Source organism: Stegastes partitus, unplaced genomic scaffold (genome assembly GCF_000690725.1).
Source record: "Stegastes partitus isolate 25-593 unplaced genomic scaffold, Stegastes_partitus-1.0.2 Scaffold635, whole genome shotgun sequence".
Taxonomy (NCBI): Eukaryota; Metazoa; Chordata; class Actinopteri; family Pomacentridae; genus Stegastes; species Stegastes partitus.
Window position 1 is genome coordinate 231,578 of NW_007578366.1, and position 18,784 is coordinate 250,361.

General features: G+C 41.4%; 1 protein-coding gene across 1 annotated transcript; it reads right to left on the reverse strand.

Annotated features, from left to right (window-relative positions):
* Positions 1-1,903: 1,903 nt before the first annotated feature.
* On the reverse strand, positions 1,904-18,458 carry LOC103363154 (uncharacterized). The gene is made up of 33 exons (XM_008289780.1): positions 18,328-18,458; positions 17,561-17,723; positions 16,313-16,415; positions 16,017-16,233; positions 15,062-15,176; positions 14,369-14,533; positions 13,655-13,810; positions 13,517-13,564; positions 13,016-13,115; positions 12,822-12,916; positions 12,522-12,731; positions 11,990-12,100; positions 11,702-11,854; positions 11,257-11,445; positions 10,662-10,804; positions 10,172-10,451; positions 9,855-9,910; positions 9,406-9,568; positions 9,146-9,276; positions 8,175-8,380; positions 7,969-8,101; positions 7,612-7,774; positions 6,791-7,032; positions 6,359-6,620; positions 6,008-6,211; positions 5,211-5,397; positions 5,028-5,123; positions 4,750-4,880; positions 4,532-4,648; positions 3,342-3,543; positions 2,943-3,103; positions 2,714-2,806; positions 1,904-2,167 (listed from the first exon to the last, which is right to left on the reverse strand). Exons 1-33 carry the CDS (start codon positions 18,456-18,458, stop codon positions 1,904-1,906), a joined length of 5,190 nt encoding a protein of 1,729 aa, XP_008288002.1.
* Between the last annotated feature and the right edge of the window lie 326 nt (positions 18,459-18,784).

The following is an 18,784-nucleotide window of genomic DNA, read 5'->3' on the forward strand; positions in this document are numbered from 1 at the left end:
CTCGATTGTCTCCGTCCTGTCCGTTGCCGACCTCGACCCCAACCACCTGATGGGTTTCGAGGCCACAAGCCTCCAGTCCGACCCCCTGATGGGTGCCATTGCCGCTGGCCTCTGTGGCCCCGCCTGGCCATTCAGCCTCCAGGCTGTCCTCTGGAGCAGCACTGCCTACCTGTGGAGTATATATTTTTGTTTGCCTTGCTGAAAGGCTCCCAGGCTGTCCTCTGGACCTTTTGGTTTTTTGAACTGTGGTTTATGACCTGTTTCTGGACTGCCTGCCGGCTTTGTTTTTTGGTGGTTTTGTTTTTTCTCCCCCTATAGACTTCAGATTATCTGCCAGACTGTTCTGGACACCTTTTGTTTTTTTGTCCTTAGGGTCCTACGTGCAAGTTGTTTTTTCTGTTTTTTTGTTTTTTAGATCTGACACTATCTATTTAGTAATTCCCCTTTAATTAAACTACATTTATCTTAAATATTAAGGACAACCATTATGAATAAATACTGACTGTGGGTCATACCTCTGACTCCTTACATTGTGTCTGCTTGTTATGTATCCATACAGAGGAAAGTGAGAGTCCACTGACAAAACGGTGTGAAAAGCTCCTGGTGCTTCAAACTGCTGCGGTGTTGGTTGTTACGGGACGGTGAGCTCTGCTGAGTCACACAAAGGAAAGTTATCACAACTCCCGACAGGTTCAGCTGCTAATTTGATTATTGACTGAAGGAGGCACAAAGACTCTGTCTGTGTTCAGGTGTTTCAAATAATGCAGAGTAAACTCACTCCCCGTCCCCGTCTGTGTGTGTTTTAAAAGGAACGCACTGAGGAGGGTGAGCTGCCTCAAACACAACTCTGTATTTATCAGCCTCAATAGTCTAGAAGACCTGCAGAGGCTGCAGAATGATTCTTTCTTTCATGCATCATGGTGAGACACATTAGTCAGGACTGAAGAGCTTTCTGTTTTCCCCACTGACATCCTCAGGTCTGGTTCAGGTGTGATCTCCTGCCTTGTTCGCTTCCTCCACAAAATCCACCAACATGGTGTTTTTCACCAGGTTGAGACTGTCTGAACGTCTGTCTGCACCGAGGACAGCTGTGGATTTTCTTCTCATCTTCTTCATCCAAACGCTTCAAATGCAGTTCAAGCTGAAGGTGTGTCTACAGAGAGCCATCAGTGGACAAACGGAGTTTAACCCGGTTCAGCTGAATTCCTTGTTGCACCAGTTTGGTCGTCACAAATGGAGAATGTCCTCATGACAAAATAAAACCTGACAGGGAGTGGTCGTCGAGCTCGGCTTCATTGCAGACAGAGGAGCGGTTTGCAAGAGGCAGTGAGTGAAGTGATAATAAAGTAAAAATCTAAAGACAGTAAAAATTAACCTCTCTGTTGTTTGCAGGGAATGTGTCTGAGCTGCTTCAGTTATTTCCTTGTAAATCCACAGCAAACATATTTCTCTGATGTTTTTGACAAACCAGTCATTCCTGAATGAACACAAGGGAAATACAGCACAATGTTTGGCAAATTTTTAATGTATCTAATCAAGTCTTATGAAATTAAAACGATCTAAATGTCATATAATTAGTCATAGAGATGCTTAAAATACATACATGTCATACACATGTTGGGACAACTGACTTTCCTGCAGCTGTCCATTAGTTTTAATGATCAGTTTTAACATTTTTAATAATATCAACCTTAAACTTTCAAAAAGGATTTTTGAATTTTTCTAGACTACATAAAAAATTGTCAGTTTCAACTAATTGGTTATAGTTTTTCGTCATCAATGACAATTTAGTAAAGGAACAAGTATAAGTGAGTCTTTGAATAATAACAGTAACTTTAAATGTGAAACTGAAACTTGGATTGTATATCATAAATCTGCTTCAACTGCTTCTGCCTGTTCTCAGTTAATTAGCACCTTTTTTGCTTGACTTTTTGCGTGACTTTTGTGGTTTAGATGGCTTCGTTGGATGTCCTTGTGCTTGTTTCTCTGCTAGAAAAGGCAGCTGAACCACGCTGGAGGCCGAGACGTGGCCTCCACTACGGGACAGTCGGTCGATCTCTCGTCTGAGGGTTCTCTGCTGCTGTGATTGTCTCTCTGTCGTCTCCTTGAGCCTCCGAATGTCCTCCTGAGTCTCACGTCTGGTGTGATCCCGGCGCCGCTGTTTGCCCTGAATAGACACAGATTCCTTTAAACACCTCAGTGGTCAAAAATACAACCATGTTCAATGGATAAAAATAACATAATGGGTTTAAGTCTGACCCAGCATTCATTATTTTTAAACCTTTGCACTTCTTAAAGGTGCTCATTGCCCTGGATTGGCTTCCAAAATGTGTTAAATTACATCACATGTCTTGAAGCTAGTTTTCAGGAGAACTCAGCACAAATTTCCTCCTTCAGCAGATGAAGGTGAGAAAAGCCTTCTAGTGTCAAACTTTTAAGACATCATGCTGAGCAGTAAACACAGATCAATATGGCAACGTGTCAGCAACAAATACTCGAGTGCAGAGGGACTTTAGTTAGCATGAACTGAAGCTCAAGTAAAGAGGAGTGAGTTCATACTGTTGAGCAATAATGTTTTCCCAATGAATACAAGCCTAGATGCATACATGACCACTGTAGTCCCCCGCTTTTATTAATATCACATATAAAAGGAACTTAAAACAAAGATCACCTTTGCTTTCTGTCTGGCCTCGAGTTTCCGTTCCAGTCTGACCTTCTCGTCATTGAGGCTTGTCATGCTGTAGAGAAGCTGAGTGTTACGTTCGGTCACCTCAGACAGACGGTCACGCGCCTCGTCCACCTTTTCCTGAGTTTTCAGAAGAACAAATCAAAAAAAAAAAACAAACTTACAATCTAAATTATTTCTTTGTCGTGTTTTTTTAAGTAAATGCCCGAATACGTTTAAACATGGCAGAGATATGGATATCCCACAGTCAGCGTACATCCCACTGTTTGAGCTCCTTTTTAAATGCAGCTTCGAGGCGGCGTTTGTCTTGTTTGAGCTTCTCCAGCTCTCTGTTTCCTGTCTGCGTCTGCAGCGCGTCCAGATCCACCAGCCTCCCAAACTTCTGCATCATCAGCTCGTTGCACTTTCCTTCCATCTCTACACCAACAGACACACAAACACAGCAGAACACACAGATTATGAAGGTTCAGTGGCTGAATTTAAGAACCAGCCAAAAACTAAAATCTGGATAATGACCATCTTTTTTGTTTTCCCTGCTGTGTGTTTATCTAAACTTCTCACTTCGTGTCTTTACAAATCATGGCAGGTTTCAGGTTGAACTGGATGGCAGTTTGAGCTCCTCCAGACTGAGGTTGTTGCTCGATGTGGGTCTTACCTGTGATCTCGGTAGCCATGTCTTCGAGGTTGCGGTTTAGCCTGGTGTACTTCTGCTTAGCTTCAACGTACAGATCATTCTGTTGTTTATTGTCCACCTTCAGCTGCTTGATACATTCCTGCAGTTTTTCAATCTCCATTCTGTCCAGCACCATGACCTCGCCCAGGTCTGATGGCACCAAGTTCTTACTGCTCACTTGAATCTGGAGGACGGAGAGGGTGGAAGGACGAGAATGGACGGAGAGCAAGTGGCAGGGGATGAGTACAAGTCGAGACATAGTTGTGTAGCACCACATAAACTTTTTAAACATGCCAATATTACAATAAAAATCTTGTTTATTCAAAATCCATATAAAATCATTTTTCATTTGTGCACAAAATAATGACATTTCGATTAATTTTTATTTATTTTTTATTTTTTTAATTAAACTTAAATTTCTATTACCAGATTTAAAAATTAATACCTACTGCCGAAATCTAAATTAGAAAATACATTTTTGGTGTATTTTGTAAAATGAAACTGACTCTCCATTCTAAACTAAAACATAAAACGGTGACAGAGCTGCACAACAATGTAAAATTAATTATTTTGACATCACGATGCCAAAAATCCACTGGTTCCAGCTTCTCAGAATGGTATATTTGCTGATCATTATCTTCTCCTAATTCGCTGAATATTATCATGCTATGTCCGTACAGGTGCCCAGCTCACATGTATTTATAAGACACTAAGAATTCTGATGCAGCGGGGTACGACAAACAAAACTTACACTGACAACACTAAACTGTCTTCTCTAAAGCACAGATCATGCATCACTCGTTCGTCTTTGTTTTATTAACTACTTTCTGCCATTTTTTGGATGCAGCTATTCATCTTCAACAAATGATTTGGCAAAGAAAAGAAACTGTCAGTAAATACAGTCTAATCCTGGCTCACTCGCAAAACCTATGAACCCAACAGCAGATATGTGGTCAGTAAAACCAAATGTACGACACCTTGTGAGATCTTCAAAACCTTAAATCTTTAAACCTGCCACTGTGGAGATTAATAGCACTGTGGAAAATATCACTTTCATCCATATTGATGTTTTAATGTGTTAACTGTGCGTTCATCATCTTCAAGGTTACTGGAACTGTGCACACAAAATGTGAACTAGCTTGAACTAGTTGTTTTGTCTTCACACTGTTTACCTGATGCAGTCTGAGTGGAACCACCACATCCAGTGCGTTCATTTTCTCCAGTATCTCTTTCTTGATCAGCTCCAATTTCTTCTCTGCTGCCTTCCGACAGCTCTTTGCTGAAGTCTCCTGCAATGACAAAAAGATTCACAGGTCACGAGTGAACAAAGACAACATGCTAACAGAGGCTCATCAGTCATTAGGAGAGATAAAAAAAAACTGAGTTTGACCTTTTTAACAAGGGAGTCATATTTTATCTTCAGAGCTTGAACACTCTTCTTCTCCTCTGCCAGCAGCTCCTCTAAGTTCTGCCGACGCTCACGCAGCATTGAAATGCACTCAAGCAGTTCTGGCTTGCAGCCTAAAACAGACACTCACGCTTATACCTCAGGTTGAAGCTAGTATCAGTCAAACCATGAAGAACTGCAAAATGACTCTAATTTTGGATTTGAATGGCATTTCACTGGTTTCATAAATATTTTAACTTTTCTTCTGCCACAACACCAACCTGGAGGGCAAGCACTGACGTCCATCGTGGCTCCTCCGTCCTCTGTGCTGCTGTAGTCGTCGTCACCCCAGTCATCGTCCTCATCGCGCTCCTCTTCTTTAAACACACATTTGGATCGTGAAGGTCACATTGATAAGTTGATACTCATAAATCACACACACTGTCACTTTCCCTCAGCTTCACCTTTTGGCTCCTCCGTCTTCACAGGCTTGATGTTCTTTTTGAAGACACTGGTAAGAAACTCTCGAAGCTTGTCGTTGCCATCTAGCAAATTCTGAAACTCAGCATTCAGAGTCTTCTCTTTCGTCTGCAGCTTCACTATGTGACTCCGCTGCAGTTCCAGCTGTTCCTTACACTCCTCCAGCTGAGACTGTCCAGAAACAGAGAACACAGAATTAGATTAGGATCTATTAACAGTGTTCAGAGGATGAGAGCTTCGGCGTTAAAACACTGCTTTAGGCCAACTTCATATTCGTAGTGCACAGAGCCCAATACACAACTACTTAATCCTCGACTATAAAGATTACAAATTAATAAGTGACAAATGCTATTGTTTGTTGTATTATGTCAGCTACAATCTTGTTGCCAAGAAAGTTAGAGTTAAGAAGATTCTTCTGCACAATAACAGCTGAGCCACAATGCGACCAACATCTGAGTGACTATCGACGGTGTCAGATGTGATTTTGACTGAGTGAATGACTGATGGCAAAACTGTTTATTAGACAAATGAGAAAGTCCACATGGGGATCTGTCTACTCTGTGTGTTTTGTCGTTTGTGCTCTCAGAGGTAATTTTAGTCTGTTTCAAATAACTACACACCGTGGGCAGCAATACTGTAGTACATACAGGAAGTATGCAATAATAGAAAAAAAAATGAGAAAAACACTGGTGTGACTGTTTCAACACACTGCTAAAGTATGTGAAGAAAAGAAAGAACCAGCTGCATCTACTAGAACACAGGTACATTAACTGCTTCTCACTGTGATGCTGTTCTCCTCCTTAACGCATCTGTTGAGGTTCTCCTGCAGGCTGCCCTCCCTCTTCTCAAACTCATTGAGGACCAGCCTCTCCTGGTGGACCGTCAGCTGGTGGAGGTTGTCCAGCTTCAGCTGGATGTCCAGACGAACTTTCTTCCGACGCAGCAGTAGGAGCTCCGTGTCAAACTGGCTCATTGAACTCTCCATCTGAAGATTAAAAAGCACATCCACAGATTATGTTTATATACATACATTTACATATTAATGAGATCTTATTGATCAATGAGACTCCAGAAGATATTTTGCAAATGATTACACATTTGAACTAACATGTGGCCTTATATATAATTATACAATGGTGACGACCTTCTTCAGCAGAGAGTCCTGCTCATAAAGCAGTCTGATCTCCTTTTCCCTCTGCAGCTCCTTCTCCAGCTCGCTCAGCTCTGCTCCTTCTCCCACTGCTGTGTCGTCTTCTTCTTCTTCTATAGTTACAGATGAAGCACATAGACTGGAAGCTTTCTCTTCTTCCTCCCTTTCCACTTCTTTATGCACCTGCTCCACAAAACTTGCTACCTCGCTGCTACTCCAACAAAGATTCCCCCTTTCCTTACACCTGTTTAAAAGCAATAAAATACACATATATAATAAAACACCGTTCTTTTTCTGCTTCATGACTGCTACAGATCTGGTTATCTCCAACAGAATCATGTTTTTGAAAAGAAACAGTATTTATTGTCTGCTTTGGTCTGAGTCTTGGATCATAGTGGAACCTAAATCAAGTACCTCTGCTCCCACAGAGGCCGGTATCGCCTCAAGGCAGTGAGCTTGTTCAGCAGCCATTTCTCAGGGGTTTCCTCTGGTAGTATGGAGGGCAGCGTGGGTGGAGGACGGTGGAGATGTTTCGCCAGAAGCTGCTGGACCTTCTGCAGCTGCTGGCCCTGAGCATGCAACCACGATACCAGGCGAACCTTGGAGTCCCGTAATGCCACAATCTGTTTATTCATCTTGATCTGCTTTTCTCTGATCTGTTGGGATGGAAGGAGTCACTGAGTGAATCCGGTCTTTAACTCTTTTTTTTTTTTCATCAGTGATTCATACGTTGTTGTTGTTTTTTTTTGTTTTGTTTTTTTAAATCAACTCTAGCAGCAACATTGATATGTGATTATGATATAAACAGAGTGAGTTTTACTGGTATGGAATGTATGGCATGTGGAATTGAGATTTGTGTTTGGTGTGGTGCTCACAGCTGTGGTTTTAGTTGCTCCTACTAGACATGTAAAACAACATGTAGCTCAATTAGCACCTCGTGTGTTTTTGAGTCAATTAACACAGAGTAATGAGCGAAGAAAATCAGCTTCCTTTTAGCTTTTGCAGGGACCAAATGACTGACTACTAAAAATATTGGGGGTACAAAATAATTCTTTTTATAGATCAGGAAGTCATAATCACACGTTCCCCAAAGCAATTATGCACTTGTAAATATACTGGTGTAGTGTAAAAAATACACATCTTTTTAACTTTGAAGTGGAAATGAGGAAACAAAGAGGGGAGGATTTCACATGTATGAGTGCATGTGCATGTTTGTGTAGTTCTGTAATTTGTACATTTTCCTGCAGAGCAGTGAATTCCTCTCTTTTCCTTTCAACGAGCTCCTTCATGTTTATCAGCGCTGAAGGATTGGTCATGAGTTGTAAGCTCTCTTCGGCTTCATGGATGGCCTGCACATACTGCGGATCCTCATAGTTCTCGTCTGGTTTCTCTGCATAACTGAGACACCATAATCCCGTTTTAGAATAGTTATAGCTCGTTTTAGCTTCAGCAAGCCCTAGCTGGTTCATCTGGCACTGCAAGTTTTAACTCCATGGTTAGGAATGAGAGGAAAAGTCATTGCCATATACAACAACAACAAACTGTGGAAAATATGTTGTATGTAAGAGTAAGTTGCTAAACTTGACACTAACAGTTGGGCCCATTCCTGCTTCCTCTTCTCTATTTTGGCTCGAGCTTTCGTTGCAGCTTTCTGAAGCCTCCCTTCCTGCCGATTTCCCAATTTCATCGTAGAACGACCCTCTAGGGGGCGCAGCTCCTCCTCCTCTGGAGCACACACAAAAGTGAGAGGCCACAAATGTGTTTGACAGGTGAAACAAACACACAAACACTTTCCCACCTTCTGTTTCGCTGCCGTCATTCGCAGGTCTGGCCCCGTGTTTTGTGTGTTCGGGAGCAGCGTCTTCTCTGTGTCCATCAGAGGAGCTGGGTGTGTTCTGCTGAGCTGAAAGGTTGGTAAGAACTGGCAGATGGTAGGTAGAAACTCTGTGGTCACTGCAGATGGTGACCACGGTGACCACGTTAGCCTCTGGAGACTCCTTGAACCTGAAAACAAACAAAGAGTTGGGAGGGTTTGACTCTGAGGACGCTTTCCTAACTTTTTACCGACAGGGGCAATACTAAATATAAATCAAAACTTCTTAGTGTGCCAGTCTGCTTTCGTCAGCAATCACTCTACCTTTTTCACTTGTTGGGGCAGAAACACATGCAGTAAACTAAGTGAAATGTGTATTCTTGTGTGACTAATATCAGCTATTAAACTAATCTCATTTCGTTCCTACCACATACCTCATATGTTTAGCTGTCAACATGGTTACACACTGCTTTGATGGTTGTAGTGAGAATAAACAGCGAAAATAGAGAAGATTAGAGGAAAAGAATTCCACTGGGACACATTGTATGATTTCCTTAAAAACATTGTGATTTTTTGACATGATGAAGACAGGAAGGAGGTCCTAAGTACGGACACAAACCAGGCGCGCTAAAGTAAAGCAAAATGAGAAGCAAACATGACAAACTGACTGCACAGATCACGTAAAGTCTAATCTTTTCAATTCCGATGTGGGACACTTCCATTTGTGGTCTAAAATCAGATACAGGTCAGATTTTTTGCAATGCGACCTCAGTGAAATCAGAGTTCATAAGAATGTTAATCCTGTAATCCTACACTTGTCACAATTCTCTGCTGGTAAATACAAACATGGAAGAGGCAGTCAGTGAAAAGACAAACTCATTGGATTCCACTGGACATCAACTTAAGTGCTCTATCTGTAGCTATCCAGGTAATACAAACATATGTGGCGTGTGTACCAGTCATGTAGTTTGTTGAATGCTATGTTGCAGCGCTCCTGCTCCCAAGCCAACTGTTTTTTGACCTCCATCATCCGCTCGGTCTTCATCCTCTCTACAAGTTCATAAAAACGCGAGTCCAGCTGCAGCTCCTACACACACACACATAAATATATGTTATATATGAGGCTTCAGCAGTCTGAGTAGCCCACATGAATATCGAAGTTATGGACTATTTAGTACACAGCTAGTTCAGTAGCTTCAGTGCGTGCTTTCTTTACCTCAGGTGTAAGGCGAACATGCTCCGGCAGACTCTGATTGTCTTTCAGCACCTGCTCATACTTCTTCTGGATCTCAGCCAATTTCTTCCGCTTCTCCTGGAGCTTTAGTTCAGCCTCCTGACGCAGACGGTCTTTCTGAAGATTCTGCAAAGCCGACTCTATGCTGGAGGGAGGAAAAGTTTGAGGGGATAAAACTTGTGATTTTCTTGAGTCACAGTGTATCTCAAGTTTTCAAAGTTGCATCTTCAAAAGAACCTAAAATTTAATGCAAACAGTAAATGTTCGATGCAGGCATGCTGTTACCTACTCCACAAATCATTTGCTAAGAGAGCCTAAAGGAAAGAAAACTGACAGAAACACAAAGGAAGACAAGTATCTAGTAAACAGAACAGAATGACAGTGGAACAGAGAAAGATCAAATTATCCCTTAACAGGCCAGTTCCACTCACCTGTAGGCCTTGCGGTCTTCAATGTCTGCAGGCAGCGGCTTATTCTCAAGACCTTCCTGTTAGAACCACATGTGAACAAGGTGACATTGCTTTTTCGTCCGGATTTATCTCATCTCCTCCAGCTGAGCACAGACAAACTTTATGACAACATCCAACACCTTTTCTGCAGTTTAAAAACTCATTAACTGGAAAATGTGAAAACAGTAAACAGATTTGTATGGACCGCCTGACAGACTGATGATGTCGTCCATGGAACCGAACGAGCAGTATGGTTAGAAAGAAGGCAAAAACAAAATGTTAATAAAATGTGGACTGACCCTTGGAGAAGGAACCTTGGCCTTCTTTCTCTGCAGGCTTTTCTGTAGCTCCTCTGGAGGAAGCAGGCTGAACGAGAAGATGTTCCCATCGTCTCCCGCTGTCAGCACAAAGTGGTCGTCATGGCTACAGCGGATGTGCCGCAGGTGTCCGTGCTCGTTGTCGTGGACGCTGAGAGTCCAGTAGGCCTGCATGGAGGTGATGCTGTGATCTCCAGGCTGCAGAGGGTAAACTCTGATGGAGCCTGAGTGCATGCCACAGAGCAGAAGCTGCTTGTCAGAGCTATGAAAAAAGACAAAGCAGCAGGAAGGACATTTTAACTATCACCTTTAACAGGTTATGCTACTGTTGTTCCATATGTGACTTTAAATTTTACAGTCCAAAACATTCCCTATGAATCTTACTATAGACAGATTCATGTCATTAAAAAACAGTGTGGATTTAGTCCTATGAGTGACAGCAGACTGATTTGTTTGTTTGCTCTCTTGCTACCTAAACGTAATGGCGAGAATGGGGTCGTCATCTGCATTGTGTACAGGCAGGGAGTCAAAGGGCACATCATCCTGCTTCTCTGGATCCGCTTCCTGTTTGTCAGAAAACTTACAGTGATACAAGAATCCTGAGTCAATTCCACCCTGCAGGGGAGAGAGGAACAACGAGAAAGAAAATCGGATTCAGTCGTTACGGGGAATTAAAGCTCTGTATTATATATGCAATGAAGTGTTATTATTTAATTTGTTGATATACCTCAACTAAGATTCTCTCTCATCAGCTACAAGTATTGTTTACATTTTGTCTCACATTATTGTTGGTATATAAATGAGCCACCATTGCATCAAAGCACAGGTTAAGATAAGGTTAAAAATCTGACACAGCATTTGAATACATCAGGTATTAGACAATTTCTTACCTTTTTAGTAGGTTCTTGCTGTTTGTTGAACGCTGGTGTAAAGCCACACCCCTCATTTTTTAACCGAGTTGACTAATTCAGCTGAATTAACTTCCTGAAAGTTCTATTATCCACAGACTACTGAGATGTAATTGTGGATAGTCAAGAACTGTATAGTGTGTGTGTGAGTGTATGTACCATTGAGAGCCAGAACTGTCCAGGCAGTGAGTAGAATCCACAGTAGAGAGGACTTGGAGTGTCAACACTGCAGAGAGGTGGTAACTCTTCCTCTTCTTCTTCTGTGCCTGGCTGCTGTGATTCTTCTTTCTCTCTCTCCTTCTTCTTCATCTTCTTTGTAACTTGACGTCTTATGGTTTCCTCCTCTCTCTGAAACACACAAACGCACAAATTAAAACAAAAAATGGTCTGACGTGACATGGAACCACGCAGCAAGACATGAAAGACAGAAAATACAGGGAAGAGATGACCACTGAGATGATATCAGGAGAATTATGAAGTGCAGATCAGACACAAAACATACATTATGCCAGTACATATAGAAGTAGTTTGATAATACATCCATGAGTTGCATGTATTTCATCAAAGCACAACAAAGTACAGCTGACACAGAACAAATTCTGACCTGTAGTTGAGATTTGATGCTCCCAAACCTGAATGATCTTCTGGGCAGCTCAGACAGGTGGAAGGTTTTGGCTGGCTGCTGGGCCTCGGGATGCGGACGCTGCACCTCGACCACATGCCCGCTCTGACACAGTATAAGCAGCCTGTTGTCAGGCTGAGTAAAAATGTGAAACAAATCATCAAATAAATTACTTATTTTGCATCAAAAACATGGGCGAGTGGGCGGGCTGAATTGTAATTTTGTGTAATTCCTTCTCTAAAAGCAGAAGCAGCCAGAGAGCAGACTTACATGGGAATGAGGTGACCACTCCAGCGCCTGTACTGCCCCAGGCACGTGAATAAAACCAATGGGCTGGTATTCATCTTCTACAGTAAAGAAGAACACCGTGCAGTCTACGCTCTGATGAAGACGGTTGTGATTTGAGATCAGAAAGGTGAGACACAGCAAAAAACAGGAAACAGGAAAATTAAACAAAACTATGTACTAATAAAGTGTCTACAGAAACGTCGTAGTGCTACTACATGTGAAAAACACTACAGGGAACTTTTAACCAGCTACTAACTTCAACGAGTCGAAATTGACTAAAGCTTTAGCAGGATAAAAACTTCTCAGTCACTTTACACACGTTACTACTCAGTGAATGCAGGGATGTGTTCTTTTAAGAGCTAAGCTTATTTCAAAACACAAGATTTCCAAAAACAGTTGTTTCAGCTAACAATAGAAGCAAACAAAGAGCTTTTGACAAACTGCTTCTTTCTGTGGAGTCATGGGTTTTCAAATGCAGCCTCTTACAGTGGTAAAAACCCTGAAAACCTCTTACCCCCGTGGCTAAGATCTCCCCGTTTCGATCATATGCCACAGCAGTTACAGCAGCATTGTGGGGTTTGACGACCTGTCTGAGGCGCAGCTTGGCTTCCTCTTTAGAGCTGCGCCCCGTCAGTACATATAGCTTCTGAGGGTCGTAGAACTCAAGTACGCGGACCACCCCATCTTCAAAGCCTATCAGCAGCAAACTTCCACTCTCATTTACCTAAAGGCAAACACCAGAGCTGCAGAGGTTAGTTTACTGGAGTCACGATGTACATGGGAGCATTAGTCTTATTTGTATCAACACACTTACTGACAGTGGAGCCCAGCGGAGAGTAGTTGCATTATTTCCGAAAGAGACAGTGGTTAGTTCTCTTTTTTCCAGAAAGTCAAAAACTTTAACCGAACCTGGACAGCAGAGACAGATGAAGACAAAGTACCTGATATAATATGTATGTTTGCTGAAGTGTTCATAAGTGTGCAGGTATGGAAGCGTGTGAGACTCACAGTCCATAGCGATCGTGGCCATCAGATGGGATGTCTTCGACACATCCAGGCTCTGGATCGCCCCGCGGTGAAAGGAAAACAAGCGAGCTGGATCAAGAGTCTGCAGAAACAGGTGATATAAATACGGTTTACACAGACTGTGTACAACTTGTTACAACAATGTATTTCAACAGTGTTGAGCCAATACAATTCTTTTATTAGCATCTGTATTACCATAAACAATGTGTTCACCTAAGTAAAAAAATAAAATAAATTGAAGCAATAATAACTTCATGCTTTTCTTTTCTGTTATAATTAATTACAGTCTGTCAGATTAAAGAGTGTGGACATCTGGACTGTGGGCTCATTGATTGGTTCTATCTCTGGTGAGATGTCATTGATAGCTGAAGGCTTCCTGAGTTTAATTATGTGACAGAAATGTTGACAGTGCAGAATGAAGAACTGGTCATTGCAAATCTTAGTGTCTTTATAAAAACCAAAGTGGCTGTGTAGGAAACCGACCTTGTTGCTAAATGAAAGATCCAGTTTCCAGATGGCTCCATTGGAATCCTACAAGACAACACAGCAGAGAAGACATAAGTCTAGAATATGGTTTACGAATAACCTTAATAAGTGACCTTTGACCTTCTGCCCTCTGACCTGAGCAAACCAGATGAAGGAGTCAGGCATGGAGCTCTTCACAATAGAAGAGAGGCAGACGTTGCGTCCCACCACCAGCTCATTCTGAGGCTCCACCTCAAACTTGCTGCTGTCAGTGTTGCTGTCAGCAACACTGACCAGCTCAGAGTCCCAGGCCTGCAGGAGAGACGGGGAAATACAAAGTCATACTGGCTATTAAATAAACAGATTACAAAATATCTCCACCAGGATCAGTTCGTCTAACTGTCAAGTCAATTAACCCTTCAAAGACCTAAAATAAATAAATGGACTAATTTCTAGCTGCCATCACACATAAAACACATTTAGAGAGGAAGCAGCCAAAGTTTATTGTCTTATATAATTATAATCATATATAATTATCTTATATTTTGTAATCAACCTCTAACCTAACTTAATACTTTTTTGGTATTTCTTTATTTGTAACTGTTATTGTCCACGTTTGCCAAATTGTTTGACCATATTTTTGGACGCCAGAAAGTCAAGCAACAGCTTTGGCAAAAGCTAGACAAACCAAACAATGAACAATAATCTCTTGCATTTCACTCTCCAGGCCTCGCTGTGTTGCTTGGACATTTTTAGTCCAGTTCACCGAATGTGAATTGACATCATACCAAGAGTGGCTGCAAATGAAAACGTTGGCCTGTGTTAACAGGTGTCAATTGTCCATCTTGTCTATCTTTTAAGCAGCCTTACTCGGATCACTCCATCTGAGCCAAACGTCAACAGCTGCCCGTCTTCCAGGGCAAACGGCTGGACTGTCCCAGCGTGGCAGGTCCGTCCATTTTTATTGCAAATCTCAACCTTTATATCACTCCGATCCCACAGCAGCATGTTCCCCCAATCTGTACCAGACACCACCTGACAGAAGATAAGGAGAAGTAACTGTTTGTTCTCTTGACTCCAACAGAAGATATTTATAAAAGAGGATTTTGGAAAGCTCGTCGTTGACCTTGCAAACAGCAGTTGAACAAAAACAATCAAACACAAAGTCCACCCAGTAGCAGTAAGTCTCACATTAGAACTTTTCCTTTTTCTAAACATTAATGCCCAGAAATAACTGTGGTTTATTCCCTATGCCTTAATGTTGCTATTTACCTCTAGAAACATAAATTATAATTCATCACAACATATTTTAGGTTTTGAGAGACTGTAGAGATTGATCATGGAACTAAAACAAAACCAAATTTAAAACTGATGTCACTTTCAGTTCTGAAAATGACTGAAACGCTGTATGTTTTAGCTGCAGTAGTGGCAAGCATGGAACTGCAATGTTGATCAATCAATCAATCATCATTACACAATTTATAGAGAAAGAGTCAATCACACCTGTTAACCATTAGTTTATGTGGAAATCAGACAAGAAATGTGACAACAGCAGGGTCAAACCTTTCCATTAGGAAGTTCCATGAAGCCCTCAATATCAGTTGCTGCAGTTAAGCCAAAACGCCCCATACATCCTTGCAACTTAAGACCTGTTAATGTGCTATATATTTTCCAGAACCTGAAAAAGAGGAGGAGAGAAGATGTTTTTATCTCGCATGAAAAAATCGTGCACAGAAAAACCTTTTGGTGTGTCAAGCCATTTCCATGACAGCTACAGTTTCAAGGGGAAGTTATGTATTAGACTATTTCTTGGCTGAGAGCTGGGATTTCCTGGAGCTTCGTCTAATTATCAAATTCACAAAAAGAAGACTCCAACAAGTAACCTCCATCCATCCATCCATTATCTATACACCGCTTAATCCTCACTAGGGTCACGGGGCGGCCTGGAGTCTATCCCAGCCGACCCAGGGCGAAGGCAGGGGACACCCTGGACAGGTCACCAGCTCATCTGTCCAACAAGTAACTTGCTCAGAATAAATAGTCCCACACCCATATGACCCCCAGTAACACCAGCATTTAGTGTTTGTTTAGTGTTACGCCTTCACTTCTGTACCAGTTAAACAAAATATAATGTCATGTACTGAACTTTAGAGGCGTCTGTAAGTGGATTTTATTACATCTGAATATAGCCAGCCTCTCTGTTTCCAGCAGCTCTGCTAAGCTCACCAGCTTCTCTCTACATTTATTTTCTTGCTTAACTGAAATAGTCCTATTTCTTTAAAAGTTCCTATGTTTGTTTTTTGGCCATTTTTACTTAAATTGACAGTGAACAGTAGACGTGATGCCAGGAAAAGAAGCCTTAATGCCTAAATTTTTACAACACTAAAGCGTTTCCTTTTATCAAATTACCATCATCTGCACTTTGTCAGTTATTCACTGGAGAAAAGAAGCCTGGGCCTAAACATGTAAACCCTGGTCATTTTTAACAACCTTTAGACACATTCATTGTGTGTTTTACTTGATGTGTCCGGATCCTGACGACGTGAGCAGCTCTGGGTTGTATGAGGAGAAGCAGACTCGGTAGACGTCCTGAGAAGTGGCTTTACAGCTCAGCATCACTTTCTCCTGCCTCCAGTCCCACAGTGTTAGCTTGTAGTCTGGTTTGTTGCCCACGCTGGCTAACAGGCTTCCATCGTGGTTAAATTCAACGTAGCTGTATGCACGCTCAGTACCGCCTATAGACACGTAGTTTAAAATACTAGTATGAAATAGCGTAACATAAGGAATGTGAAAATGCGTCTTTGTCCTATTTACCTCTGAGGATGCGGTATGGTCGTAATGAGGGATATTCATAGACGATGATGTTTGGCTGGTTTCCCTTCTCTGCTGCAGCAAAGTACTCCTTGCTTGGGTGTACCTACACACACACACACACACACACACACACACAATAGATAAAGACAAGGTTTTTTTTTAACAATATCATTAATTTATTTTTGCTCCACATCCATGTGGAAACACTACATCTTTTATAGAAACTGCAGTCAGGTGGCTCTTGATAGCCTTAAACAAAAGCTTTGTGTCAATAAACAATCTCACTAAAACTTAGAATTCTTTACTTGGATTATTTGAATATTATATCATATTTTATAGTGTAGGACAGTACGATGATGATACAGTTGGAGAAATCCATACATGAGCCTGCATCTGAAATTTGCACTGAAACGACAGATAAACAAGTAAAACTTTGCCTTCGTCGTATAAGTGATATGATGACTCTTACTTGCAAATACAACACACGAATTTAACTTGAATTTTTGGTGAGCTCAGAGAAACCTTCCACTTCTAGCAAAAGAATCTCCAAACAGCCTTTTCGTGCCAAACTCTGATATCATTCTCCAATGTGGAGGTCAAACAGTCATGTAATGCCCAACACATTTTTGAGTGAAGGAGAACTTCAGAAGACCTCCAGGGTTGGTTATCATTTCCATACTGTATGAAAATCTATACGCAGACCCATGAAACTTGTTTGAGAGAACCTCAATTCTACATTATTCTTCTTGTGAAAGTTACATAATATTTAGAGGCAGTGCAGTTTGTTCAGATCAGATTGGAGCAAAGAGAGAAAATATTTTCTAAAAGCTCCAAACACCGAAGTGTGGTTTGAACAAAGATTCTCTAAAACCACAGATTGTGTATTGAAAAACAGAAACAAAGACTCAGTGATCCAAATATCCTTTTTTAAATAATAAATACAGCAGTGCTTTTGTAATTTAGCATCAAATGTATTACTATTAAGGTGCTAGCGTACGATCAGATGATTTCACTTGAAAGTACGTAGAAAGTTGACGTGATTCTCTTAATCGTTTTATCTAGATTCAATTTGTATATGCAGCATTATTTCCACTATAAAATACAGCAAAACAAGCTACTAAAGCATCGCAACTTTAAAGCTGAGTAAACGTAAAGTTATCTTCCTGTTTGATTCTCTCTGGTGTTAGTCACATGTAGACAGGAGCCTGGGTGTGACTCTTCACCGACATATAACACAGCTCATGTTACCGTGATGGAGCCGATTCCTCCTCCGCTGCAGGAGCGCAGGTATCTCTGCTCTTTGGTGAAAATGTCCACCAGCACAAGCAGGTTTCCAGCGACAAAGATCAGAGTTTTGTCATCCAGTACCTGCAGGTTCGACCTGTGCCCGCTGTCGTAACCAAAGGAGTGACTGAATGCAGGACGAATGAAGGGTCAAAACCAGATTCACTGAGATTTCAAACGATTTTTACTTTAGATTCGATAGTAAGAATAAACATGATATATAGCTTGAAAAATAACAATACACCTGCACCTTGTTCTTCATTAAACATAAGACTTTCACTATTACTATGTACGTAGTACTATTAGTGCTACCAAGGAGTACTGACTTTAACAGACTGACTTGAACCCCACTGAACATTTACGGGGCACTTGACAAGTGAGAAAGCCGAGCATTTCTGAGAAGCTCCTTGGAACACTGTCATGTAACGCTGGGATGAAGGTTTGAATGCAATAAATAATCAAGTAAAAGTACCAGCTGATCTAATAAACAAACACACAAACAGATGAGACTGAAAGTTATGTCTTGGCAAAGAATCAAAGGCACTTAAGATTTCCAAGTCAGCTAAGAACATACTCCATTTTAGTGACAAAAGTCAAGAGAGTCTTATTGTTCCTCTACTAATGGATTACATTAATATACTACTCCTGAGAATGAACGCTGAACCTGTAAGGTGATCATCTGACCCCTGTGTGCGAAGCTGTGGTGTGAAATGCTTTTCAAAGAAGGATACTGGAAGTGCAGGAGGTTCTCCGGGATTTCAGAGTGTGGTGTGACAGTCGGTCTGGAGTAAAGCTCGTCATACTCGTAGTACATGTCTGCAGGCAGCTGCTTCTTCGATTCGCCCTCAGCATCCTCTTGCATCACTGCACGTTCACATTCTGTAAGAGAGGAAACTTTAGAAAGCAGATGTTTGCCAAAAATGAAATAATTTGAGCAATTGGCCTTAAAAATGTCAATATATATTTATATACCAATTTCAATCAGACTTCTGCCCACTGTCTAACTTCTAAACATACATTTATTCACAACTTTTTGGTGCTAGACTTTCATCAGGGGAAATGTGGGGGGGAGAAGCCGTCTCCTAAACATCAATCTCATAAAACAGATGTGCAAAACTCAGGTCACTGGAGACTTGAATGGATTGATTGCCAAGGAGTAAATATTAAACCACCGCTGTCAACTCAACA